This window comes from Notolabrus celidotus, chromosome 11, assembly GCF_009762535.1.
Source record: "Notolabrus celidotus isolate fNotCel1 chromosome 11, fNotCel1.pri, whole genome shotgun sequence".
In the NCBI taxonomy this organism is placed as follows: domain Eukaryota; kingdom Metazoa; phylum Chordata; class Actinopteri; order Labriformes; family Labridae; genus Notolabrus; species Notolabrus celidotus.
This window is the reverse complement of record NC_048282.1, coordinates 7,286,241-7,313,849: the sequence shown is the minus strand read 5'-3', so window position 1 is coordinate 7,313,849 and position 27,609 is coordinate 7,286,241. Positions and strand designations below refer to the sequence as shown.

Below are 27,609 nucleotides of genomic sequence, written 5' to 3'. Positions count from 1 at the left end.
AATGCAGTCTCGGAGCAAGAATTTTGTCACGGATCCAGCTCCCCAGAGGGAGCCCAGAGCTCATGCAGACTGCAGCTCTGAGCTCTTTATGTCTGGGAGAGAAGAGGGAGGTTTCCGGGTCACTGTACATCTAAGTCCCTGCTCAGAGCCTCCCAGGTCAGTTCCACTTTCCTTTTCCAAAACTAAAGAAAGGCTTAACTGGGACTTTGATTCAAGCTAACTTTACACCTCCTTTGAATTTCTGAAGTTTTAAAACAACGCTGTGCATCAAATTCATCTCTTCTATGAACTCACTCAAACAATAATTTGAGTATCATGTTATCAGGTATAAATTCTGACTGAGAAACAGCAGGAAAGAGGTGTTGTGTGGAGACCTTGGGCGAGTCAGTTTTCAGAAGTACTGCATTTATGTTATTCACAGCTCTTTTGTGAACTTTTACAACAGAGGCTTTGAAATTTTGTTTTTCCCTCGGGGTGGTAAGCGGAGGAGGACATGCCTTTGTGCTGCACAAGAGACATTTCACAGGTATTCTAAGAATCAGGGAATAAAAGGTATTATCCCTCCTTACATTGAGTAAGTTAAATCTGATAAATTACTCGGATGGCCCCTTTAAAATTCACCTTTTGAATCATCAGGTTATGTTCTGTCAGTCCGTCGGCTCTCTTGATTTTTGGGGTGCAAATTGTAGGCAGAGCATTGTGGGAGCATATTAAGCCAGGCTACAAATTCAAAACCAAATTATTTCAGTAGGTTTGTGATTCAAAAGGTCTCATGATTAATTTTCCACAGCTCTCCTTTCAAAACAAATAGACCTGATAAATACAACATAACACCAGTCAAAATTGCACATACAGCTGCTTTCCGTTCAAAAGAAAACATCATCTTGATTTATGTCATGATTTCTTCAGTGTTCATCTGAGGGTAAAACTATCCACAGATTTCCTCTTCCTATAATGAACAGATGTTATTATTCAAACTGATAGAAACACAGATGCACATTCAATATTGCACTCTCTCGCAGTCAGGTTTCAGGGGCTGAGTGCTGAGATGATGCTAGATGGAGCTAACTAGCCGCCATGTCTGATTAAACATAATTCACCTGGATGTATTTCAATGTTCATCTTACAGCAGTGCTCATGGATTTGTCTGATTACCCAGTTTGATGTTGGACTTATGGTTGTGGTAGGAAACCAACAGTAACAGCTGCTTATTGATCAATCAAACGAGATATGACTGACAAACTCATGTGTTGGTTTTATCCTGTAAATGAAAGAATAAATTCAGGCTGCCTCATGTTACCAAACATGTCTGTGTGTATACTGTGGGCATGTTAACATCTCGTTGAAATGACAGGCATGCTTCTCCATGTGGGTGTCTGTCTGTACTATCAATACCATCTGATTCTTATCAGCAGGAGAGTGATACACTCCTGGTTTGGACCGGGATACAGGCCAAGGTGAACAGACTGCAGTTAAGTGGTCCGTTCCTCCTTTGCTCTCTTCCATCTTTCAAGGCTTTTTCATTTCAGAGTCCTTTATCACTTTGCCAAGCAGGCTCTCAACTCCCGCATTTTTAATTAAAATCTAAAACGTGCAATAACTCTGGAGACTCCGGGCTAGCTGGCAAACAGGTCCGCTGGTCCTGATTCTCTCTTCAAGCCTTTGTTGCTTATTTTCATCTAAGCCTTCCATCAAACCTTTATACTCGTCCAATGCTGTTCACCTCACTGCTCAATGCTCTGACCGGAGCCACACAGAGCGCACAGATTTACTAAAGGTACACCTTTGTAGAAAAGTAAAAAAAACTCCTACACTAAAGCCTAATCCATTCAAGGACCCTGAGAAAAATCCAATCCTTGAAGTCAGTTTTCTTGACTTCCCATGACTCCATGAAGACAAAAGGCTGCTTGTGCAGACACAGACTGGATAAAGACCCCAGTGCTTAAGTTCAGTCACTTGGGCGCGGCAGCGTGGTGTTCACACATACTTTCCAGAGTTACAATAAAATAAACTCCATCTGCCCTTTGGAATTACCCTCAGGCCATATGTTTTCATACCTGGGAAAGTCAAATATATAGCTGGTCGTCATGTTTCACGGTGCAGCGGGGATGTTCTAATCTGTCTTTAGAAAGCAGGTGGTAGAGCAGCCTGATATTTAAATTATAGGGCAGAAACCTGCTGCAAGATTTCCCAAAGTGTTTTTATAGTGGAGGCGGAGCAGCTCGCCTGTAATAAAGACTGCCTCCGCAAAACTCAGAGGAAGTTATGACACTTACATGAAATGAAATTAACCCTCAGGGGGAAACAAGCAGAGGAGCTGCATCAGATAGATAAAGCCATAGAGTCATACCATATATTTAAAAGAGAGGCATCTGTTCAGACAATCATATAGGAGCATGAGCCACGCTAGGATGTCAGGTCAGCTCAGATGGCAAGATCTGCAGAAACAATGGATGTTCTAATAATGATATTTTCCCACCGGATCTGAGAAAACCCTCATACTGGAGGATATAAAGTATGGATCCAGAACCAGTATCATTGTTACGTGGCCTAGCTTAGTAGGCTAAACCAGACTGAAAAGCACTCTTAGTTCTGTAAGGCAAGCTTAGCCTAAGTTAGCAGCACCTGCTTTGTCTGTCTACTGACTAGCGTTGAAGAATAAAGATTTTCAACATCAGACTTTTGCATGAGAACAGTTCATGCAGAATGGACTCCTGAGAGAAAGCCTGGACTGACATATCAACAAACTCAACCTCAGCTGACTATCTTCTCTCTTGAAGTCACTGATTAACTCTTTATGGTCATAAAGAGACCTCTGCATGCTTTAGTTTGTCTTTAATTGTTCTTCAAACAACGTAGCCAGCTGCCCAGTGAATGATTGGCATTCATGTTATGAAATATTGGAAGATTATGATTAAAAACTGAAGCCTTCTCTCCATTTGGCTCTTATCTCTCTATCAGTATCTCCTCACATATCAAGGAGGTGAGGAGGGAGGAGGCCGCCAGGTAGTAGTTTGTACAGGTAAGGAATTCCAGTCTATTCCAGACCCCCTCCTTGCACAAACAGTGGGAAAAAAGCTCAGAGTTTTTCCATGAAGCCGAGGCTCATTCACTAAGAAGCACTGAGGGACGAGAGGGGGGCTGAAACAGTCAACCCACATCCCACCCACCCCGAGGAGCATTCCACAGGACTGTCTGCTCTCCCATCATTAAGCGAGACCACCTGCCGGCAAATCAGGACCCCCATCATGTTCTCAGCAAGCCTGGCTAACCCCATTACCAGTGAGCCTCTGCACTGCTGTACACACATATCATAAAGAGCCGGAGCCAGTGGTATGTTGAGCAGTAAAATGCTGCTCATTAACATCCCACAAGGACTTTTGATTGTCCGGCCGGCGAAGCACAACACTAGCTGCACTCAGTATTAAACAGATGCAGCACAAAGGCACAAAGACACCATCTTTGATGCAGCTGTTGCATGACTGTGCACTGACTTCTGACTGGCTCATCTCTCCTCGTCTAAAAAAGAGACAGATTAAAAAAAAAAAATGGGGAAAGAGAGGAGGAGATCAAGACAGAAGGGAATAAACAGCCCTTTGTTGCTGTTCTTCGTCAGGGCCTAGAGGGAAAGAGTCTGGCATCGAGTCATCAAGAGCTGAAACAAAAGCAGCTGATAAACACGGCAGACAGATAAGATCTCCCTGTACACTCAACACTTCTCCATCAACAGGGCTTCCTCTCTTCCAAACCCCAAACACCTCCGCCAGCTCTCTCTCCCTGTCTCTCTCTCTCTCTCGTTGAAGCAGCATTGAAAAAATGGAGATGATAATAAACACAGCACATACTTTCTGTCTCCTTACCTCCTTATAAAAAATCTGGAGGACAATGCATTCTTTTGTGCCTCAAATTGCAGCGCTAATTTTCCTTTACAAAAGCAAGACTTTGTTTTCTTTCAAAAGACAAATGTTTCTGTGAGGTTCGACTACCTCGTGTCAACTTTCTGAGCACAACTATGGTAAAATCTCACTGAACAGTAGCTGAAGGAACCAAACAGAGAAAAAGAGTCTGGGCTGAAGGTCTTCTGCTTTTACAAGGTGCTAATTCAAGAGCAGACAACACACGGCACAATCGAGGTAAAAAAGTCAATCTGTAGTTTTTGGCATTCACTCCAGACTGTATAATAAATGGACGTAGTTTCGGTGATGTCACCGTCTGTTTCTGAAGCTGATCGTCAGCAGTAGCCTTATTAGAAATGCTGAACTCAACCTAACTTATGTTGAGCTAGTGTGAGGTAAAGAGGCAGGCTTTGAGCCTCCTCGCCAACAGCTATGTGTCTTGTCAATCAAGTCAGTCATGTCCTTATTCGAGCAAAACTCGTAATCTTAATATTTTCTGAACCGTCACGTTATAAAAATCCAGCCCCCGTACAGTGTGTGCTGATAGAGAAATGAGCTCTTCAGACCGAAGCCGTTTTTTGAACCAGACTGTAAACATGTTTATTTCTGCTGTAAAGATCGTCTTCTTTGAATGGATGTGTATGTGGTTTCCCGTGTTACTTCAGCCAGCTTTAAGTGGATGCTCAATGAATCGCAGTTTACAACACGTCCGCATGGGCTTCATATTTTGAGACCGGAGGTTGTCTCTTGGTTCACAACAAACATTATAGCATTTTCAGCTAGCCCCATTCTTACAGTGCAACACTGTCACTGCTAAGATCCTTACTATGTTTACCTTTTCACTAAACCAGATGAAAGATTTCAGTCAGTGTACATCTGAAAGGTATGGGGGGGAAAAAAACCTCTGAAGCACTTTAGGAATGTATTCTTTTCAGTAACACTGACTCTTTTTTTCTGGGTGGGTGTTTGGGTCTGTCAGTTTTAAATAGTAAGAGACCTCTGTGGATGATTTCACTTTAAAATATGTGATGGCTAGATGCTTAAGAGATCCTAATCATGAACAAGCTAAGTTAACATAGGTGGCAGCTCAGCTCATAGCCCCCTCCTGACCTCGTCCACCTCAGATTGTTGTTAAAATACTTTGAATCACCATCATTTCTTATCATTAGGAATTAAAGTCAGCTGTGGTGCACTAAAATAAGATATATCCAGTTTGTGTTCAAAATGAGCTGACTGAAACCTCTGTCTGACTGAAGAAACCAAAGAAACCTTTAAACCAGTCGTATCAGACCTTGATGTAGTGCACTTCAAGATGAGGAGCAATACTCGCCTTTATTATTTCTCTCCTCGGCGACATAAATAAACGCTCATAAGGTGTTATCAGGTTAAGGGAAGGGATCAAGGGGGCTTTCTTAAAAATATTGCTTACACTATTGAGAGCCCTACAAGTGTTTACTGAGATGTAGTAACCACTCCTCCAGAGAGGACAGCTCTGTGGCAGATGAAAGCTTGCAGCTAAGTGATTGCACACATGGACCGAGTGGCCCTGAAGTGCCGCAGCCCTGTGGGAAGAGCATGGGAGTAGAAATAGTGTGAAACACAATGTCTGAAGGCATCTATCTTCACATGGCACAGATCCAAACTAACAAATATGCAGCAAACACAACATCCCTCATGTTCCGAGTCCCCACACGTACAAAAAAAAATCCCCCTTTTTCCGTCATTCTTCATCACTCATCTTATTTTCCTTCGTATCTGTGTCCCTCTTGAAAGTCTAGGTGGTAAGGAGCTCACACAAAGCCTTTTTTCTTCCACCTCAGACAATGTGCCTCCCCACCTCGCTCGCTGCCAGGCATTCCTGAGTCTATCCTAGCTATCGAAAATGTCAAGAATGAGGAGAAAGCAGGGGAGGGTACGGGAGCACTGCGGCAGGTAGAGTCTTGTCCTGCTGCACTGACATCCCACTCGGGAGGTAGTGGTTTCACAGAGCGGATGGGATCTGACTTGACTCTCTTAATTAAAACTCTGCAGTGGAACAGGCCTCAAAGCTCGCTCGCTCCCTACCGGATGGAGGCATGCCAGCTAATTATCGGGGCCAATTTCGCTACCCAAAAAACAAACGGATTACACGGTGGGGCTGAACCTGACAACAGTCCCAAGATATTATCTGATTTATTACCATCAGTTCTGAATAAGATCCAGAGCCTTTCTTGTAGAACGTTGAGTTCTTAAGGGTGTCTTTAGAAGATTTTAGATGACTTAGTCAGAAAGTTGTGGAAAGGTTCATCATAACTTTCCAGAGACCAAAGCAAGGTCTTCAAATTGTGTCATTTTTCACATATTGTTCAAAATTTCAGACTTTTCATCTAAAATTTGACAAACAGCAAAAACGTGCGGAATCAGCACATTTTTGACATTTTTGCTCGTTTTTAAATCTGAACAAATGTTCTGCTCGTCCCATCCCTCGCTTTCTGTGCAGCATTTGCCTGCTGACTTCTTGAACATTCTCTATCTGTATTCCTTCAAACTGTAAGGTGATATGAGAAAATCAGGTCTTGTGAAGTAAAGCCTCTTCAAATACAAAGCCAGGCAAACAAAAAGGGCACATTCTAGACAGTTTGTCAGAGCCAAAAAACTCCCCTCTCCACAAGAGGAGTCCTGAAGGAAGAAAAGGCAGCTGAATAAAAAGGTTAGCAGTGCAGTGTTTCGTGCCTGGACAGACAAACAGAAGAAGTTTTATGTGAGTGCCAAATGCAACTTAACACTGCAAACAAGCTCCATCCAATGGAACATCCTGCCACCCAGAACTGTTCAGGGGAAAGTACCAAGAATATAGACTCCGCGACTCTGAAACAGCAAGGTGATTCGTGCTCTGATTCATTCCCCCCTGGCCACTCTAAGTGTTAGATTGAAACTTTGAACAGCTGCCAACAACATAGTCAAGCACCGGTTAAAGTTAAACAGCAGCAAGCTCACTGTTCACTGTTCATGGGGGCACAGGCTGCTACACTCTCACAGTCATGCTGGATGTGGAGATTTATTAGTCATGGCTGTATGGTTCATCTCATAAGAGTCTGACAGATGACTTCTCAGCTAAAGAAGGACTTGGAGATATAAAAACGTTTCATAGACACTTTTCATGCTCACGCTCTGGTTTTCAAACCAAAAGAGTAAACAACAATATGAAAAAAAGTCACATTTTATTCATAAATTACCTTGAAAACTACTGCTGAGGCATTTTGCTCTTTCCTTTAACTGCCTACTATCAAAAATGTATGTGGTTAAATTGTTACTTTGTGTTCTTCTTAATGTGAATCTAAATGGTAGTAACTTTCTAGTTAGTTGTAAAAAGTGTGGGAAACTGTGTGTCCCTGTAAAGCTTCCAGGTTGTGTTAAGTGCATGTAAGTGTTGAGCAGTTTCGGACTTCATAAAAACGCCTGGCTACAAGGTGCAAAGGTCAGGAATCATCCCTGCACCACTCACCCTGCCTCTTTACAGTGTTATTGGAAACACCCACCTCCACCTCCACCTCCAGGCTATGTATACTTGGAAAGACTGGAGGTTCACCATGGCAACAAAGCTCCTGAAATGACTCAGGTGTCCCTGTGTCATGTAGTTCTGGGAAACTTTGACGCGGTGAGCCTGAGGCTGTGTAATTTCAGCAGACAGCAGTGAATGAAACCTTTGCTGCTTTAAGTGATTTACAAATATAAGGAGTCTTCAAACCACACCATGAATCCTACAGTGTCTTTTTCACTGTCACACAAGTCACAGCACATTAACTGACTAAATAGCATCTGCCACCCTGATAACTCACAAATGAACTCCCACTGCAGACAATGTTTGCTGGATATTGTATCCATTCAGCAGCCTGTTTCTTACCTTCTACGCAGTGCTCCACGTCCTCCAGGTTACGCAGGGTAATCCTCATCAGACTGGAGTTGAGCATGAGTTCGTTCTTGTGTTCTGGTCCCATAGACTTCGATGCAGGGTTGAGAAAGAAAATGCGAGTGTCGCCTGTGGCAACTTGGTTGTCGCAGATCCCAGGGTTACCAAAGCCGCCAATCATCACCTTGTTCCCGCCGTCCAGGAGGATCTCTCGGTTGATGCTGGTCTTTCCTTTTAGGTAGCGCCACACTCTGACCTTCAGAGTTAGAAGAAACAGAATGACACGCATCAGCATTTTGTGACAATTTAATACAAGTCATTGTAGTTTGAACAGGGGTGCTGATGGAGATTTAGGGACCCTGTCTTACTTTTGTCCACCTGAATTAGGGACTCATTCTGGAACGCCTTTCAACAAGTGTTTTATATTTTTCACAATTTCTTTGCAGAAGTGGAACTTTACAGCACAGTCAATTGTCAGAGCCGCAGGACGGGCATAAATATCTTTGGGGTCAGTCTAAGGTTTTAGAATTCTTCTGCATTTCAATGTGAACTTTCAGGAGCAGGAACAGAAATAAGAACATCTGTCCTCCAACGCAGAGAAACACTTTCATACGTTTTATTTAATAGAGTGATGATGAAAATAGAGTAAATAATGTAGGGTTCAAGTTTTTTAATGAATACCTCAGTTTCTATCACACTGTAAACTGCCTCAACCCTTGCTCTTCTTGTGTTATGCTTTGGCAATCCAGTATTTTCTTGATGTTATCTCCAGTTCAGAGTAAACATGCACATTTTGGGGCAAAGAACCTGGATCTGAGTTTACTGACAGGCTTGTGTTTCTCTGACATTACAGTTCAAACTTTACATGTGCAATCTAAACCTTATCTGACAGTGATCATTCTTCCCAAGTGGTGGCTTGTACTGAAATAAATGACACCTATGAGCCATAGGTCATTTGTCCTGACTCTTACTTATCTAAACTAACGCATGCACCCATGGAAAGTGCATCACAGGAAGTGCAATGAGCACTGCTTTATGCACAGTCATGGTAAAGTTCTCCCCTTCATGGCTACATAGCTGTCCTCCTCTTTCTGTCAGTACTTGGTGAAGTTTTCTGTTTTCAGAGAGAGAGAGAGAGAGCCATGTGCCTCTAATCTACTCCTCTCATTCACTCTGGGCAGACGGGAAGCAAGTGGGCGCTGACGAAACGAGCAGCGAGAGAGCTGACCAAACACAACTTGTTTATTTTGACAGATTATAGAGCGGTGAACCACAAGTCCAGGATGGCGCAAAAGTTTGTTTCACAATGAATGGCCCTGGGATGAGGATGGAGGGAGGACGCTTCCTGAATGAAAATCTGCTGATTTGTGAGACCTAAATGTTGTTTTCTTACGATGTGGTCTGTCAGTCAGACATAAATACTCCTCTTACACTAAGAGACTGGAAAATGTAGAGTTTCACATGCTAATAACAAATGACTACTCTTTTTTATTGCTTTAGGGAAGCCTTTCAGCATTTTTCATAAGTCTTATCCAAGAAAATGATCTCTTGCAGTCTAACAATGGCCATCAAATCCCTGTACTATTCTTGGAGCTTTAAGTGCTTCCGTGCTAAGTCATACTTATCTCATTACATGTTATGAACTTTTTTATCCAAAGGGACATCACTGTTACAGCCACAAGCCATACATCTCTAGTTAAGGATACATGTGGTGGCACTTGTCAGCAACACCACAGTATAAATCATGACTCACAATATCATCTCTGCAGCCACAGGCAAATCAGGCTGCATGTTTGCAACATTTATGACTGAGAATGAGTGAGAGCTGCAGCCAGGGGCCGGTGAGGGGCCAGGCTCCTAGTTGCAGCATGTTTGGGATGATTACATGGTCGATGAGGCCTCCCTTGTAGCTATGTAATTGGTAAGTGGAAATAAAAGCACCATCTATTTCTCCCTGAAGGCAGAGCAGATTCTCTGTCCGTGTCCGCGTAACTGCTGCCAAATGCTTCTGGATGAATGAGTTTGTAAAATGTTTTGCAGGCAAGCTGTTAGAAAACAAACTCAGTGATAATGGCCTCCATCTGCTACACGAGGGTAAAGGTTTTCAGTGATGTGACTTCTTTAAGTCTGGTGTTGGTAGTTTCAGTGCAAGAAGCAGGTGTCTCTGCCCTTAAACTAATGCCGGATCGTATCTGAAACCACATGAGAGCACTTACCTTGCAGGAGTAGGTGTTATGCACCGGGTCCATGTTAATGATTTCATCCACAGTGCCGGTCAAAACTACGTTAGCCTCCTCTTCCCTGTCTTCCAACTCTCTCTCCGGACAACCTGCTCCGCAGCTCTGCCACAGAACCACAAGCAGCCCCGCCAGAAGCAGCGCTGTCCGGCCGGCCGGGAGTGTGCGCACGGAGCCCATGACCACCACACGGATGAAACAATCCCAGAAAGTAAACTTTCCCAAAAATGAAATGTGAGAGACCGAGAGACAAAGTCTAAACTCCTACGAATGCGTTTAAAATAAGCGCCGAGCCTCCTTTCCACAACTTCCGTATGGGCTACCAGTGTGTGTTTCACTCTGCAGCCCTGCTCCCTGCATCTGCAGCCCGGGTTCACAAATCCCTCTCTGCCGCCGCCGGCTGGAAGAGCAGGATGGAAGAGAGAGAGGAAGGAGGAGGAAGGAGGAGGAAGGGGCAGGGATCTCTCTCTCCAGGAATGCAACTGCACTTCTCTGTCCCCCTCTTTTTTCCCCTCTCTCTCTCTCTCTCTCTCTCTCTCTCTCTCTCTCTCTCTCTCTCTCTCTCTCTCTCTCTCTCTCTCAAACACACACGCACGCACGCACACACACACACACACACATTCACAGTGACGCGCCTGGATTTGCATGCGATCTGAATTGCTGATCCCTCAAGTGAGGGTGAGGTGGGTGGCTGGGGTGAGGGGGCTGGGAGCTGCGTGCTGGGATGAGAGTAGATAGTGGCTGTCCAACGCCGCCCCCAGTCGGACAGAAAGTGTCTTTACCTCCGTTCCCATCAGCTAAAACCCCCTGACCCTGATCACTTCAACCCTGTATGAGGAGTCGCTGCGTCCGCTGATATTGGCATGGATGTCGCTGGTAGTCTCTAAAGACCAGAGATTTACTTTACAATAATCAATTTGAAACACAGCAATGTAACTCGCTGAATTTTGAAGCAGGAGTCCTCACATTTGTATACAAAGTGCCCACATTTATTGACTTTTAATGGAACCAATCCAAACCTCTGCAAGAATATGATAGACCTCCTGAGTTCATGTCAAATACATGGTGTACCTTAGTTACAACCCACCCCACTACCAGGGTACAGTGTTTGCTTATTGCTGTCAATCATGGTGACAATATTGTTTAAGCATAGATTGTCTTGTGAAGTAGCCTGCACTCTTAACCACTTTAAAAAGTATGTACTATAGTTGTATCTTAATATCTGTATTCTTTGGATGCTGTAATTTCTTGGGGTACTCTGTTCTTTTCTTTAGAATCAGTGTGTATAGACAGTTCGGCCTTCACCCACTGCATAAAGATGTTAATCGATACCAACCAGCAAGGAATGAGTGATGAGAGCTACAATATTTTTTGTTCAGTTCAATCAATAGCTGGATTTAGTTCAGCAGACCGTCAGCTTAAAAATAGTGTTGCAACTGAATAATCACCTAATGCTGTTTTCTATCCAGACAGTACTTTGGCAGAAACACTTTCCTAGATGCAATTACCATAATAAAGCAATTAATTCAACTTTTTACTTTGAGAAATGATCGCTTCAGAACAAGTAACAAGACACATTTTGCTCATATTGACAAACAAAGCAGTAACCTTCAGTGTTGAAGCATGAAGCTAAAAAAGAAGTGCAAAAAAAACTGCAGTTCCTCACGTGTCCACCTGAGGCTGGCTCTGAAAACCCAGGAATCACCTCCTCTTGCATCAGTTTAATTCATTTCCTTTTACCAGTTGACATCAGCAACATCCACATGGGACAGACCTACAACCAATCAGAGCAAGCAGCGTGTGACAAAGCACAGAGCAGAGTCATTTTTGTTGTTAATTGTTTGGATGAAAGTACATTGTCCAGTTTGTTTAAAATGTCAGCAAGAACGGATTCAACAGACGTCCCTGTGGCAGAAGCTGCCATTTGAATGTTAATGAAAAGGCTGAAGTGGCGCTCCAGTGTCGTCACCTTATAGAACCCGCCAATTTCTTTTAATAAAAGACTATGATTGGCCCAGTGTGTCTGAAGCAAGCAGCAACGTCCTGTCTCGAAATATGAAGCCCATGCGGAAGTGTTATAAACTGCAGCTCATCAAGCGTCCGCTTGAGGCTGGCTGCAGAAACACCTGAAACCAGAACAATTCATAAAAGACAACCTTTGCAGCAGAAATAAACATGTTTACAGTCTTGTTCAAAAAACAGCTTCTCCATCAGCACACACTGTACTGGGGGTGAATTTTTTTCTAACATGACGGTCTAGTATATATATTAAGATTACGAGTTTTGCCCACTTAAGGACATGACTGACTTGACTGACGGGCGGGAACACTGTAGCTGTTGGCTTGGAGGCTCAAAGCCTGCCTCTTTACCGCACACTAGTTTGGTCGAGTTCAGCATTTCTTATAATGCTCCCGACGACGATTGGCTTCAAAACAGCGCTCAGGAACAGATAGGTGACGTCACGGATACTACATCCATTATTTATACAGTCTATGCACTGAAGGCAGTGGGATACAGTTTAGAATGACAGCAGCTCCACATCCACCTGTCAGTAAGAATTCATATGACACTAAATGAAACATGTTAACATTCTGGTAAAAAGGAAAAAAAATGTTTGGGTCCGAGAATCTCATTTCTTTTGTTTGTACACACTGATATGAGGACTAAAGTCATGCCTAGATTTGATTTGACCGACGGGCAAATGCATCATAGCTCTTTGCAAGAAGAATCAAGTTCCTCCGAAGCTCAATCTCTCAATCTTAATCTAGGTTAACCGAAAGTTGTGTTGAGTCATGTTCTTATGTTTGAACACATTAAGAAGCTGAGTGAAAGAGTCATCAATCTAATTGCGGAAAACAGACAAGAAGAAACACAAACCGCACCATGGTATGCAACCAACTCAACAAACCGAGGGACTATTATCTTTTTGTTGCATGAGTAAATAGTTTTTAAATAACAATAAAATAATCTTTACATCCACACTTGTACAGTTAACCAAATAAAATCCTGACAGGATGAGAGTATCAAGTCAAGGTCTTGTCTGATGCAGGTCTCATGCTTTATGTATAGCAACCTTTTGTGGCCTTGTAGCTTACGTCAAACAGATAAATAAGGCAACAGTCTGGTGACGTAGTCCAGTGAGAGTAGTTCAAATGTAAAGATCAGACAAGGACAGCACTTTCTCTCTGAAAACAGGACCTAGAGTCCTGTTTAAAACCAAAAGCCAACAACAAATGATACTAAGTTACATCTGTCTGGCAGGATCATTAAGGTGTGAAGATATCTCACCTGCCACTTGTATAGTAGGAGAACTGATTGAGGAGATGCTCCTATTGGTCATATCAGAGTGCTGGAACCAACACTTCATGTGGTCATATGGTTGTGGGAACATCTTGTTCCTTTCAAACGTCTGATGAGAAATAGTCGAACTCTCAGCGGCTAATGAGGTAGACATTTTTTCAGGAGGAACTGGAGAGACCAAAATAGAGACAAAACAAGAGAGCAGATTAGTCTTACATTCATTTGGTAGCTGACTCTGCATGTCTGATGGATGAATACAAGCAACTCTTTTTATAACATAACTTTGCAAGGCTATTCTTATTTGGTGAGTTAAGACTTGTTTCCTTAAAGTAGACAAATGAATCAGTGAATGCAGTGCTCAGCCCAACTTTCTTTCATTTTCTGTCCTACCTTTTAGAAACTGGGCTTCAGCTCCCAAAACTGGGATTGCAATTAGATATTTAAAAGTGTTCTTCAGAATTTGTATCCCATCAAAAACATGATTTTGTTTACATAACTCTGATGTGATTTACCAAATGATGACACTACTTTTATTGACACGTGGGCAGTTGTCTTTGGAACTTGCAGCTGAATGGGTGGATACCGAGCTCATGCTATGTCACATGTCATTAAAGATTTCCCTTATATCGTAAAACTTCCCATGTTCAAGTCTGTAAATGTTACCATATGGCTATTTTGTTAGAGCTCCTATTTAAGAACAGACAGTGCGTAAATTTCCACCCCTCAAAAGCTGTAATTTTAACTAGCCGTCTATTCCTGGGAAAATGACAGGCTTGGTCATGCACAGTTGCTAGAGAGGATATTTGCAGAAATTTGTTCAAATAGGCCTGAGCTCTGACAGCTGAGCAGACTAAACAGACAACTGGGTCATGAATGAGCATTAATATTGTATGTCAGTGCTTTATGTTCTTTATGCATGAGGTGAGGATAAAACATACCAAAATGCCATTATTGGAGCAGAAACCACTCTTCACATGCCTTCCCTCTGTGCAGATACAGTTAGATTAATACTTTTGAAACACAAAAACAATCTCTCACATCTACCACTGACATGCTTTATAATATCAGCAGCCCTGGAGCAGCAGCTGAGTACTATTCTTCAGTACTAATGAATAATTTCAAAGAGAGCACATTTAGGTTTGAAAAACTTCCACTACATGTACATTACATTGTAAATTAATCTTGATAAAGCTGCATGAAGCTGTCATTCCTGCACGAAACCTTTATCAGCACTCATTTGAGTAAGCAGTAATGAGGGCAAATTAGAACTACACAGAGATTCAATGAAGGTATCTGATTAATATTGGACTAAAGACTCATTACTCTGTTGTTAAAGGCCAAACTATCAATCATGTCGTACAAATCTTTAAAAATGTATTGAATGGTTAACATGGCTGTGTAATAAGAGATGCAAGCACTGAAAGGCCCCACAGGCCACTTTGACAGCTCTTGACTGTCAGTCTATTGTTTTACTTCTTATGCACCTGATAATAAAAAATATCTCATAAATCCATCTTTCCCTTCACTGCTGTCAGCTGTTATTAGCTAAAAAAGCTCATCCAAACACAATGTGCATGCACCACCTCCTGCACTGCAACAAACAATGCTAAAGAGATTAGCTAGTTAGCTGTTAGCAGCTAGCAGCTAAAGGAACACACCACTCCCTCAGGCGAAGGTGGAGACTAAAACAGAGCCAAGAGAAAATGTAAGAAAAGTGAGAATATGGGACTTACACCTCCAAGTAATCAGAGAAATGACTTCAAATGAGTGTTCATGTTGCTTTATGTCCATGTGATGTGTCAGGCTGCAGTTTGCTAACACATTCAACAGACAACTTTCTAAGTTTCTATGTCAGTGCTGCGCTTCTAACCTTTTTACTGCCCCCCTGTGGACAAAAATAGGTGCCACAGGTAAACGTTTTTTATTATTATTATTGAGTGTATTTATGGTTCTGTTAAAGTAGTTAAACTTAAATCAATATTAAGAATATTTAAAACCATTGTAACGTTGCAACAGTGATTTTTATCGGCTTCACCAAGACTAATCGCTGTGGTAGAGGAAGGAATTAAAGATCAGGAAGTCTACCGTTGAGATATCTTTGAGAGTGATTGGCAGACATTGTATATGAAGATTTAGAATTGTGTTTCTATTAACGTACAATTAGCGTGGTGGACAAAGTACACAGCTTCATTACTTAAGTCAAAGTAAAGATCCTCCTGGTCAAATATTACTCCAATACAAGTGAAAGTTGTTCCGTCAAATTATTACTTGAGTTAAAGTACTGGAGTCCTTGCTTTTAGAAATACTTAAGTATTAAAAGTACTTCTTAAACAATCTCAAACGTTGTATTTTCAAAATACATAAATGCAGCCAAGAATACATAGGAGTACATTCTGTTACATCATGTTTATCTAGAAACCATTACTTGAAATCTCTAAAAAATTATACCATGGATAAAAACAGAAACTAAGTTACTCCAAGCACAGACACCTTAGTTTGAATCTTTCATCTGGAATGAAACAAACGTTATGTAGCTAGCCATCATTACCACCTCTCAATGAACTGCCTGATCTGAGTGAAATCTGCTCTGTGTTTGCTCCACGTTCAACCATGGAGACACATGATATACAAGTATGACTAAACCACTGAGACAAACAGAACTACACAAACACATTTTACTGTCTTAGGGATCAGATTTCAGAAAAGAGAAGGGAATTCATCAGCTGACTTCAAAGCTAAAGTAGTGAGTAACTAGAGCATTGATAGAAATGTAGTGGAGTCAAAAGTACAATAATTGTAAGTTTCCTCAAAAAATAATACTCAAGTAAAGTACTGATACTCAAAAAATGTACTTAAGTACAGTATTCAAGTAAATTTACTCTGTTACTGTCCACCACTGGCATTCATGTTGGGTCACCTTAGAATGTGAATTAATCTGTTGATGGAATAGGCCTTGGCTAGCGAGTCCGCTGCTGTACATTACAAAGCTTTTTTCTACAGCGACCTTAAACAGACCGGCCAAACACTGGCTCTAGATCTGCTCTTTAGCCTGCTTTAAAAAATGTCAGCACCACTGTAGTTCATCCTTCATGCTGGAAAGGAGCTGGCCATGAGAGCAGTCGTCAGATGGCTGCAATCTGCAACCTCACAGCTAGATGCCACTAAACCTGACACGGGTTATGAAGCTACTTGTGCTTTCACCTGACTGAACTTATTGCTAGATTGTTCGCCCCATGTACAGAGGCCAGTCCTGCTTTCAGTTTGACACCCCCAGCCCTCTGCTACATGTCATCCGTCACCTTTCCTCCCAGTATTTCCCATCTTCCTTCAACTGTCCATGGAGACAATGTTCCTACATACCCTTTCAAAATATATACTTTTAAAGGTGCTACACACATTTAATATCATGACAAATATTCATATTTTTTAAACATCTTGTTTTCACTCCCAACCCTATTAGACCTTCAGCTCCATGGTTGAATTTTAAGGCCACAGACCAAGAGGCCTGAAATGAGATCATGCTGGATTTATTACATTTTTAATTGAAAGTTAAATAAATGAGTCTGAAGCACTCAAGTGATGTAAAAGTTCTTAATTATACTCGTGAAAACTTGTTTTTTTAACAAGTTTTCTTTTTTTTAATGAAGCGTACAAAACTTGGAATGAGTAGATGGCCTCCAGTCTTTTTCTATGTCAGTAAAGAAGTCATTGAGCATTGTAACAGATCCCTTATCTGTGGACACAAAAAAAAACATCCCTCATAGTGTGAGGCTCACCAGAGCACATGTATGATCACATCCTTCCCAGTTCCAGTTTTCTCCTGAAAGCACCTTCTCTTCCCACAAATATTTCAACACAAAAGCCCCAGAAAGTAAACAAGCTTTGACATGTAATGACTGAAAGAAGACATCTCACTGGGTCTTTCATGCCTCTCAGTGTAAGCAGATGCAATTACAGCAGGAGACAAGAGGCAAGACATCAACCAGCATTCCTGCTGACACAAAGAGGGCGTGATGAGGACTTGTGATTATTACTTTGGCTGGACTCGCAGTGGGGAAAAACATCAGTTTTCTAAAGCTCCCTTAAGGAAATTTTTGCCAAATATGACACAGACTGAGATTAATATTGATGCCTCTTTATGAAGAAAACAAGACCATCAGCAAGATGATTGATCATTCATATATTGTTCTTTTTAAGGCCTGAAACTTGTAGGTGTCAGCCATGTAACAGCTTCTTTTTACATTCTCCACATTCACAGTGAATGACACATTAGACCACCAAAAGTCAGCAGGATGAGGTTTTTGGTTGAAGGACACTTCTTACACATGTAGAGGATAAGATAAGCAAAGACTGCTTTGTCCAGAGGAGGTGCCAAAACTGACACAAACTGAGTTCCTCACCGGAGCTTTTAGCAATGATTGATGACTGTAATTGTAGAATTAGTCCATCTATTTAAAACATTTGGCAAGACCAGGGTTTTAGATTTGGCAATATCAAATCTCAGGATGAAATACTCGCAGTAGTGTCATTCTGGTCTTGGCCTCAAACAACCCACAGTGGTCAATCTGTGCTTTTCACAGTTATGGCAGTGATGGATCCAGATGGAGTCTTTTATTATAATCTATTTTGATAAGTTATACTTATGTTGATGGCGAGCACAGAGGGACCCATGACAGCTGGAAAAAGTTGATTCTGTTTCCAGTCGTGTGTCACTGGAAAGAAAGAGGAGAAACCTGAGATGTTACATTAGCAGCCAAATTGTATGCAAAGCCCAGAGGCTGCGTTGCATAGAGAAGCAGCTGCAGTGCTACACCCCTGTGTATCACTGCATCATGGCCAGCCAGAGAATCACTGTGCGGTGCAATATCGAAAACCGATCCTACCTTTGGGCTTGAGTTCAGAGTCATGTAAGTGATATCTAACACTGTGGGCCACATAAATAATGCACCACTCCTGTTGAAGTTATTCAGCATGATGGCATTCAGGTTTGTACTCTGTTACAACATCCTTTATTCTGACAGCGTCTGTTTGTTTCCACTGCTTGGTGTTTTATGTTTTACAGTCCTCCTATAGATAATGTGCAGGCACACTCCCACTTTGCATTGCAACACAGATACATGAAGAGTACACACACTTACACTGAAGACATTCCAGCATTATCAAACGAGGCTGCTGTAGCTCTTTTGTTTTTCCAGAGGACAGGCCCGGTTCCTTTATCAGGTATCAGCATGAGAACAGAGGAGGGAGCCTCGCCTGCCTGGCATCTATCTGCCTAAGACCACAGACTCAGTGTCTGGTTTCTTACTGTACAGCCTGCTCCTCTCTCTGCTGTCACTCTGTGACAGAGCAGGCTGCAGATGAACTCATCTGCTAATGTGCACCTTCAAGTAGTAATGCAAGTCATTACAGCTTTCTATTTTGTTTGTCGGTATGCGTGCATGAATCTCTACATAAATCATCAGCAGCATCAGAGTACTTCAAGAGATGAAATGCATATCTTGGCTGCATTTTGCATCCACATTATGTTTTCCTTAAAATGAGGTCAAGTGTCAGAGTAACACACCTTCCTTTATTTATCTATTTATTTTTGGGAGTTCACCTTGTCGCCATCAGAAATGGATGATTGTAGAAAACCTTTAAAGTATCCCATGGTTAATCATTTTAATGATTAACTGGGCATCTTGATTAATGTCTGTTTGGATTTGCTTTAAATGTTCACTGGACATATTTTTTACATCCTCCCTGGCCCTCACAGTGAAATATTCCCATGTGTACTCTCGTCAGATAAAATAAAACAAGCTGCTGGCATTACTCCAAAACCCATTTACATTGTCAAATGCATATTTACATCAGAGACCACTGGGAAGGGTCAAGGGAAAAGAAAATAAAGAGTATATTTTTCATAAAAAAATGTTAAATCCACTGTTATCACGACATCCTCCAAAGAACCCCTGAGGGCTGCAGGACCTCCAGTGAGCTGCAAAATAACCTGAACCAATCACTGGACCAGATTTCTTTCTATCTCTCACTTCTTGTGTGTTCATGATTGAATCTGGGAGAACATGTTGGCTTTTGCTTCGAATTGGTCGACACGTTTCATGAGCTGGCTTTACAGATAGTGCCCCAGACTGAACCATACTAGGTTGTGGCAGCTGTGGCTCAGTGGTAGAGTCCGCTGTCTCTCAGTTGCACGGTTGGCAGTAGAGTGGCGCAGTTAGTGGTGTGAATGTGTTTGAATGGGAATAATAAATACTGATGCACCTGGTAAAGCATCCTCTGCCAACAATGTACGAATGTGGTGTGAATAGGTCAGTGTGTTATGTAGTGTAAAAAGTATGCAACATAAGCACAGTTGTTACCTGTGGCCTGGCCTGTGTGGCTCCAGTCTCCCTCTTCCTTCTCCACACATGAGTGTCATCAGCACTAGGAGGAGATGATTAAAGAGGGGTAGGTGGTGATGAGGCTCTGGCTGCCACATACACCTTGAACAGCTTGTGGTGAGGAGTGTTTGATTTGCTCCCAACATGTCTCAAATTGTTGGGTTTTGTTGCTTTAGTTTAGGCGTGTGAACACAAGTAGTCAAGTTATCTGTCTTTTGTTTCTTATGTTAGTTTATGTTCTTAGTTAAGGCAGACATGCTGGGAGTGACGGCCCATTGCGTGGCTGGTCCAGCACCTTCCGATCTTTTGTTATCGTTGGCTGGCTCCTTTTTGTTTCCCTCGTTTTGAATTTTGTCTTTTGGTTTTTAACATTTTGGACTTTTTGTTTTTGAAGAAGAATTTTGAGTGTAATCTTTCAATCTTGCTTGGCGTCCCTCTCTGATGGCTTCTTTTTGTTAGGGAGGTTGTAACAACAGCCCATTTACTCTTTAAGCTTTGCCCTTTATCAAACATGCTGCCTAGTTTGCAAAGAAACTTAAACAGGACAAAAACTCATTAGTCATCTGCAATAATACTGATCCTAAAATAAATATCAACCCTAGGCAGAGCCCTATTATTAGCAGCCAATCAAAGATCTGGCAGTAATGAGCTAGAGAAAGGCCTCTGTCACTGGTGACGTGCTGAAGGGGTGAAGCTGCACAGCAGAAAGTGACAGCAGAGAACAGTTTAGGCATATAGTTTAAAGGGGACATATATTCGTTCTCAACGATTTAACACAGTCCCCTGTGGTCTTATGAAATGTCTGTGCTGTGCTTTGGTCAAACTATGATATGGTTGAGGCACCAGAGGAGGTTTGGGTCCTGTAAAAAAACAGCTGTAAGCAGCCTTTCTCAGACCCTTTTTTTGGAAACAACTGCAGACTTCCCAAAAGTTCCGCTCTGAAGGTGAGGGTGGAGATATCAGGTGAGGGGTACAGGTGTTATTACATTAACTCAACTTGTGATGTCACAAGAAGAGCAGATTGGATTTTGTGTTTTCAGAACAAAGTGGACCATGGACAAAGTACTGGGTTTTCTTATTTCCCATTTTGTTGGTCATTAGATACTGCAAATACCCAAGTGGCAATCTCCGACCGTGAGAATTGAAGCAAATGTGGAAGTGTTAAAAACTGCAGTTCATCGAGGATCCGCTTGAGGCTGGCTCCGGGAAGTACCGGAAACCACATACACACCAATTCAAAAAAGCTGATCTTTACAGCAGAAATAAACATGTTTACAGCCTGGTACAAAAGACGAGTTTAGTTTAGATAGCTGATTTCTCGATCAGCACACACTGTACATGGGGTGATTTTTTTTCATAACGAGGCAATTTAGAAGATATTAAGATTACGAGTCTTCCATTATGAGAGGCACAGCTGACTTGAATGACAGGCGGGAACACTCAAAGCCCGCCTCTTTACCTCACACTCGCTTGATAGAAGTTAGGTTGAGTTCAACATGTCCAATATGGCTCCTTCCTACGAGTGGCCTTAAAACAGCGCTTCATAAACAGATGGGTTACGTCACAGATACTATGTCCATTATTTATGCAGTCTATGCAAATACCCAAACATATGAGCTAAATACTGAAGAAGCTGTTCTTTCATGATCTATCCGTTTCAAATGCAACTCAGCTAAGATGTTCATTTCATTATTAGAAGCAGTTGATACTTGTTTTTGTATAGACCTCATTCATGATAGATAACGATGGAGGAATCTCTCATCATTGTTGGCTTCGTTGAATATATAACTAAAAAATTATTACATGTATAACAAATGTGTTTGAAGAAGAGAGTTACACTGAAGATCCAGTTAACACAGCTCACCAGTGACCTGTTCAGAAGTGCAGCAGCAGAAAAACACTTGTTTAACCAAAGAGACCAGAGATAGTTCCTAACACCAACAGACTGACATGAATGGTCAAACATCAGCAGAACACATGTTAACTGTGAAGAAGCACACACTGAGGGTGCATGTGAAAAGAGCTGGAGGGTCAATGCATGCTGACAAAAACACAGGAAACACAGGAGACAGCCATGAGAGTAAAGTTGGAAGAGCACTAGAGTATCTTACACATTTTCATATTCTTCTTTTCTCTTGCTATAAGGTCAGGAATAAACATTTCCTTATGTGTCTTATAATCAGTAGGAGCTGAATCTGTTGAACAGCAAACATTCAGTCTGGAGCATTTGCATTGTAAAATTGCTTTTTTGCTTTGTATCTGCATAATTTAAATCTAATTTGGAGCAATTAGACCATCTGCTAGAAAGTTCATTCAAAGTTAATTGGTTTCCCCGATTTGTACGGGCTGTGATTCACAACATTAGATGTTTTGGGAATTGCATATTGTTTGCTTGTCTAATTCTTCATTATAAATGTGTTTCATTCTGCTTTTAGCAGCAGAAATGGATGCAACTAGTGCAAAACAAGTTGTGTTGATGTATTCTTGTGGAAAAGTAAAGTCTTGAACATTTTATTTCATTATAAAACATGTATTTTCCCTATACTCTATGTTTCCTGTGAAAAGTTCATGGAGGTGTTTTCCAGAGCTGCATTGAAGTCCTCAACTTGATGCCCAACTCTCCAAAGACAAACATTATGCAGAGGCAGAGCCGAAGCAGCAAACATACTGTTTAGCTGCATCAAGGTTTGCCAGATGGCCTTTGCTTTGTGGCTTCATGTCTAAACAGGAGAGGTGGTTAACACCTGGTTTTATCTCATGCATTTGCCTGGAATGTCAGATAGTTCAATGCCCTGTGGAGCCTTTCCCATTTCTGTTTTCTCTCTCCAGTTCTCTCCTTTAGAATGAGATTCTGCAGGTTGAGCCTTTAATCAGGGTCGAGGTATTTCTGCTTTGGGCCAAATGTTTTAGCAAATTGGTAAATACTCTGTATCTCAGTCTTGGTCTCACACCCAAATACTCAGTAACTTTTCAAGAGCCCTTGTTCCTGACAAAAGTGTTTGCCTCTTGGTCTTGTAGCTTCTTCTTCTTCTTCTTTAGTATCTGTCTTATCTCAGCAGATTGCCACAGATAAGTGTGAGCTGAGATAAGATAAAGGAGTGTCAGTGAGGATTACCATGTAGATGTGTCAGCCTCATTATAGATAGGGACCCAGATAAAGTCCCCTCACCTTCTCATGTAGCAAATCGGGACAGTATCCCCCCTTAGAGTGTATTAGTGCATAATGATTCCCTACAAGTTGAAAAAAGTCTACATCAAGATCATTTGGATTATCAAGGACCATGAAATCAAGGTTTTGAAATGCAAATGTTGAATGTAATATGTGAGTGTGTTTCTGTAAATCATCATGTGTAAAAGCAGCTGTAAACTGAGAATCAGCCGCATCGACAGCAAGGCAGCAGTGAGTGATAGCGAGCCTGCTTTCATTAATGTTAGTTTGTTCGAGACCTCTCCATCCATCTGCTCACGCTCCCGCCCAGCTCCTCCTCGTTTATGCGGAGTGGCCACAATTTACAGACGGCCATTTTATCTAATGGATACCATTCATCCATTCTCAGCCTGCTCTTTGGCAGCCGCTCGCAGAGCCCATTAGGAAATGAGTTCAGTGCAGACGCCCACAACAACGCCGCTGCTGCAGATGAATGGCAAGATCAAAACCTGTCTGACTGCAAATTATTTAGACTAAAATGTTGGGCTGATTTTGTATTCAGTACCTTTTGCTGCTCCTGTTGCTGGATGTGTAATGAGATACATGCCGATGTAAAATTGACTTTTCCAATTCACGTTAATGCACTCAGCAATCTCCTCTCATTATTTGGCGTGTACAGTAACTCTAACAGTAACAACATGATTATCTAAAGGAAGAAGTGGGCTCTAGAAGAACAATTAGTAATCCCTGCAAGAAACACAAACACCATTTAAAACCAGAGGCAGCAGTGATGACTGTTATGCTCCCTGATTAAGGACTTTTTGATGTACAGGAACTCCGCTTCGTAGAGGATGTATGCTCCCAGGGTGCTATGTTCCCAAGCCTAATATCTTATTATTATGACACATAAGGGGATTTTTCAAAGGTTGGATCCACTCAGCACTTGTTTCATAGGCAACTGTTCAGTGATTCCCTGAGTTGATATGCTGTAATTATCTGTACCTCCTTTTGTTCTCCTTGACACCCACACTCTCAAAAGTTGCAGGTGAGACCGTGCATTTTCTTGACCTTTATCATCAATACCTCCAAGGTGGTTGGATGAATTCAACCAACAATCATCTCCTTTTTTTTTTACACTATTATGCAGTCCAGCTGATATCCCTTTCCCTTACAGTGCAATACAACAACCCCCCTTGCCTGTTACAGTGTTTTTCTAATCCATTTTTCCAAACAGGTGACCGAAGCATGATCAAAATGCTGACACTGTTGGTGAATGAGTTTGAGTGTGTGTGTGTGTGTGTGTGTGTGTGTGTGTGTGTGTGTGTGTGTGTGTGTGTGTGTGTGTGTGTGTGTGTGTGTGTGTTACCCTTCCTGAATCAGAGAGTCAACCATTATGCCAGAAGACAAACTAAGCACAAGAAAGTGCCGCATCATCATGGCTTCCTCCCCTGCTGACTTGGCCTCTGCCCAAAATGGCTGTCCAGTTTCATTAGCTAATTGCACCCTCCATTGTCCGTGTAATGACTTTGTGCTTTTTCTGTGTTTTTGAGTTCAGCAGGTTGATAATCATTTGTTTCTTATGTGACTTTTAAGTTCAGATCTAGCTGTATCCATGGCGAAGACATCTAAGATCATGTATCAAGTCATTTTTGACACATGACATGAGTTATCAGTGTGTGACTTCCATGAAGGCTATGGGAAGCCAAAGATTTGAGCGGGTTGGAATACTCCAGTCCAAGTACCACTACTTCTAAATCGAGTATACTGACTTGAGAGCTAACATGCATTATGATAACCTCAGTTGTTAGCCACTGTACATGTATTAAGTAAGCTCTCTGCAAAGGAACAGTGTGTGGCTTCTTGTTTGAAGAGCTGAACAAGAACTAGAGAAAAAGGTCTCACTACCCTGGTGGTGGCAAACAGGGAACCAAACAAATAAGTATATAAATAAGTCTGTGAACTTATAATTTATTTCCTCTGGTAGACACGTTCTTCCTCCCCCTGCTCAGACAGATTTACAACAGTTTATTTAATATGTTTTCTGACGGATAGAAACATACAGGCACTTTTGTAATCAACCAAGATGGCTGCCACTGGAGTGGATGTTCTGTACTTGATGTCGGCATTAAAGGAACACATCAGTTAAAAGTAATGGAAAGTGCTAGCTACTAAATCATGTCATGTCTGTCTGTGTGTGGTGTTGAACTATAAGAACTGTAGTTAGGAACTTCACTGCAAATAACTCAAATCATACTCTTTGTGTTTGTCTAATTTCTAATGAGTGTAATTCATCAGACCTAACTTAAGTCACATTTGCCTGACACATCCAGTTACACATTTTGTGTCAAGACATTAAAAAAAGAACTTCATTGTTGGTAGTAGTGAGTAAAAATGGCTTCCAACGCAGCAAGTACATTTTCTCACAAGTTTCCAGAAACAAAATGTACTTATAATACATATTTCAAGAGACGTTTCATGGAATTTTGCTTACTGCATTGGCGGCCATTTTTACTCAATGCAATCAATTCAGTCCTTATTTTTTGGCTTGCTGTATCTTAAAACAAGATGTTTATCTGGACCTGTCAGGCCTATGAGGTGAAATTAGATATTCTTACTACAAATTAGATGAATACACTTGATAAAATTTGAGTTTTTACAGTGAGCAACCTGGTGTGTCACAGAACAGAGCAGTGCTGTGATTGGTTGGAGCTTTCAAAGACATTTAGGTCAGCACCTAACCACCAGACATGACAGAGGGAAGACAGTTTCCAGACTACTTTGCATTTTTGAGTAGGTCTGGTGATGCCAGGCTACTAAGTCATTCAATGAAAACACATGATGAGCATAACAATTCCATCAGTTTTACTCTTTCAGTTTATTTGTTGATATCTGTTGGTCAAATCCAAGAAAACATAAAATGATGAAAGTAGAAAGGATTTGTTTGATTCCATGTTGCACTTTTTATTGTGCACCTAGCTGTACTGCCCATAGTCTACTTAAAACACAGATACAGTCTTCATGGCATCGCCCTTTTGGTTCTGAAGAGACATTTTCAAGCTCCGTTATGGCAGTAACCATACTGGAGTTGTTGACTCCTAACCTAACTTTGTCCTAATTGCAACTATAACACATTAACAGTTTTCTCCTCATGAGCTGGAACATATGTGCAGTGTACAGGCATGGGTTCTTCTGGAGTGCTCACCATTTTTGTTTTGGTGTTTTTCTGCCTCTGCATCTGTCTGCAGCAGTCTGCACCTGTCCCTTTAGGCAACATTCAGGCAGCCAAACTGAGAGACTGCAGATCCTCGTTCATGCTGCATTTGTGATGTCTTTTGCAACTGAATCCAAAACCTTGCTCAAAAGACAACAAGACATGCTGTAAACAACTAAAAATACCATATATATTAAATCAAGGGTCTTCTTGACTTCTGAGACAGCTTTAAGTCGACACTCAAGAGACTGCAGTTATTTGCACTTGCATGCTCCTTATACTGCACTAATGTTAAGCTACTAAAGTATCTATGACCACTAATGGAGAGTATCATAGTTTTCTGTTTTGGCATTTCTATCTTTAATCTAATTTTCCACAGTAGCATGCAAACTTACTAGACCATCTTTAAGATAGTTAAGCTTAGCTTGTATTGCTCAAGCTTAATTTGCTATGCCCTTTAAACTCAAATAAACAACGTATGACTTCCAGAAAGGCTATGGAAGACGGCCAAGCCATAATGGTCCACCCACCAGCTGCACTTATTGCCTCCGAGGTAGGCCTATTAGAAGTGACATATTTAACATCTTCAGGCGTGTTGCCTGTGCAGGTGGGTGTCTATACTCAGGCCAGGATTCAGTGCTGGGCTGTGGCCAGGTAAGGGATGAAGGCCGCCCCCAGCATCAAGAAGCAGATGTTACCTAATGAATCCTCACCCAGGAATCTGTGACTCATACCTGATTCCTCCTACTTCTCAAGAAATCCCTGAGAACCTGTGAAGGAATGAAACAGAGAAGGGGATAAAATGAGGTGATTGAGGGTAAGTCATGAAGTGCGTGACAGAGGGAGGGAAGGATGAAGGTAGGAAGCCATAATGGATGGACGACAGATTATTATGATGGATGGATGAGTTAATGCAGGAGCAAGCTCACTTTTTCTACCTCCCCACCCTCCCCAGCCTCAGTGTAGATAGAGTGACGGGCTCCATCATAGGGGGAAATATTTTAAAAGTATGGCTGAGTGAAGAGGCAAAGCGGAAAATAAACAGGAGTGACTGCAGAGGAATCAAAGCCTTGGACTGATGAAAGTGCTCCCAACATCCTGTCTGTCACTTAGCAGAGGAGGCCAGCTGCCTGTTAGGACAAGAGCCTTTTGAGGTTGTGAGCGGCGTACATTTGATTCCTTCTGTGTGGGTTTTGAAGTCGAATAACTGCGTGTGTGTTTCATCTTCCTAAAGCAACTCCTACCCATCTGTCTGTCTCAACTCATCCAATTAAATTCAAATCATATTAATCTTGATTCAAGGGCCTTTCTTTGTTTTGAAACGATGTCTTCCACCAAGAGCACCTTTAGTCCTAGAGTCTTCTTTTTAAGGGACTAAAAGGTCCCTACTTCCATTGTTGTCTGCCTTTCCACCCATGTCTAAAGACCTGTACAAATATGGCAAATTACTCCGCTGTCATGTCAATAAGCAAACCTTTACTCAACCAATCAGAGCTGCTCAACACAGCAAGGCTCAGCCCAAAGTCCATGTGCTTTTAGAAAGCACTA

At 41.7% G+C, this 27,609-nt stretch overlaps 1 protein-coding gene across 4 annotated transcripts in view; it reads right to left on the bottom strand.

Moving 5' to 3' along the window:
- agrn (agrin) overlaps positions 1-15,192 on the bottom strand; it is a 349,201-nt gene extending 334,009 nt beyond the window's left edge. The window contains exons 1-4 of one of the 4 annotated variants that reach the window (XM_034695804.1): positions 15,056-15,179; positions 14,261-14,307; positions 13,311-13,490; positions 7,780-8,041 (exon numbers count right to left, since the gene is read on the bottom strand). In XM_034695804.1, coding sequence (XP_034551695.1) covers positions 7,780-7,966 — 187 coding nt within the window. In that variant the 5' untranslated portion in view covers positions 7,967-8,041; positions 13,311-13,490; positions 14,261-14,307; positions 15,056-15,179. Of the gene's footprint in view, positions 1-7,779; positions 8,042-10,001; positions 10,557-13,310; positions 13,491-14,260; positions 14,308-15,055 lie in introns of those variants that run through there. The other 3 variants (XM_034695805.1, XM_034695803.1, XM_034695802.1) reach the window with 3 other exon arrangements.
- Positions 15,193-27,609: the final 12,417 nt, after the last annotated feature.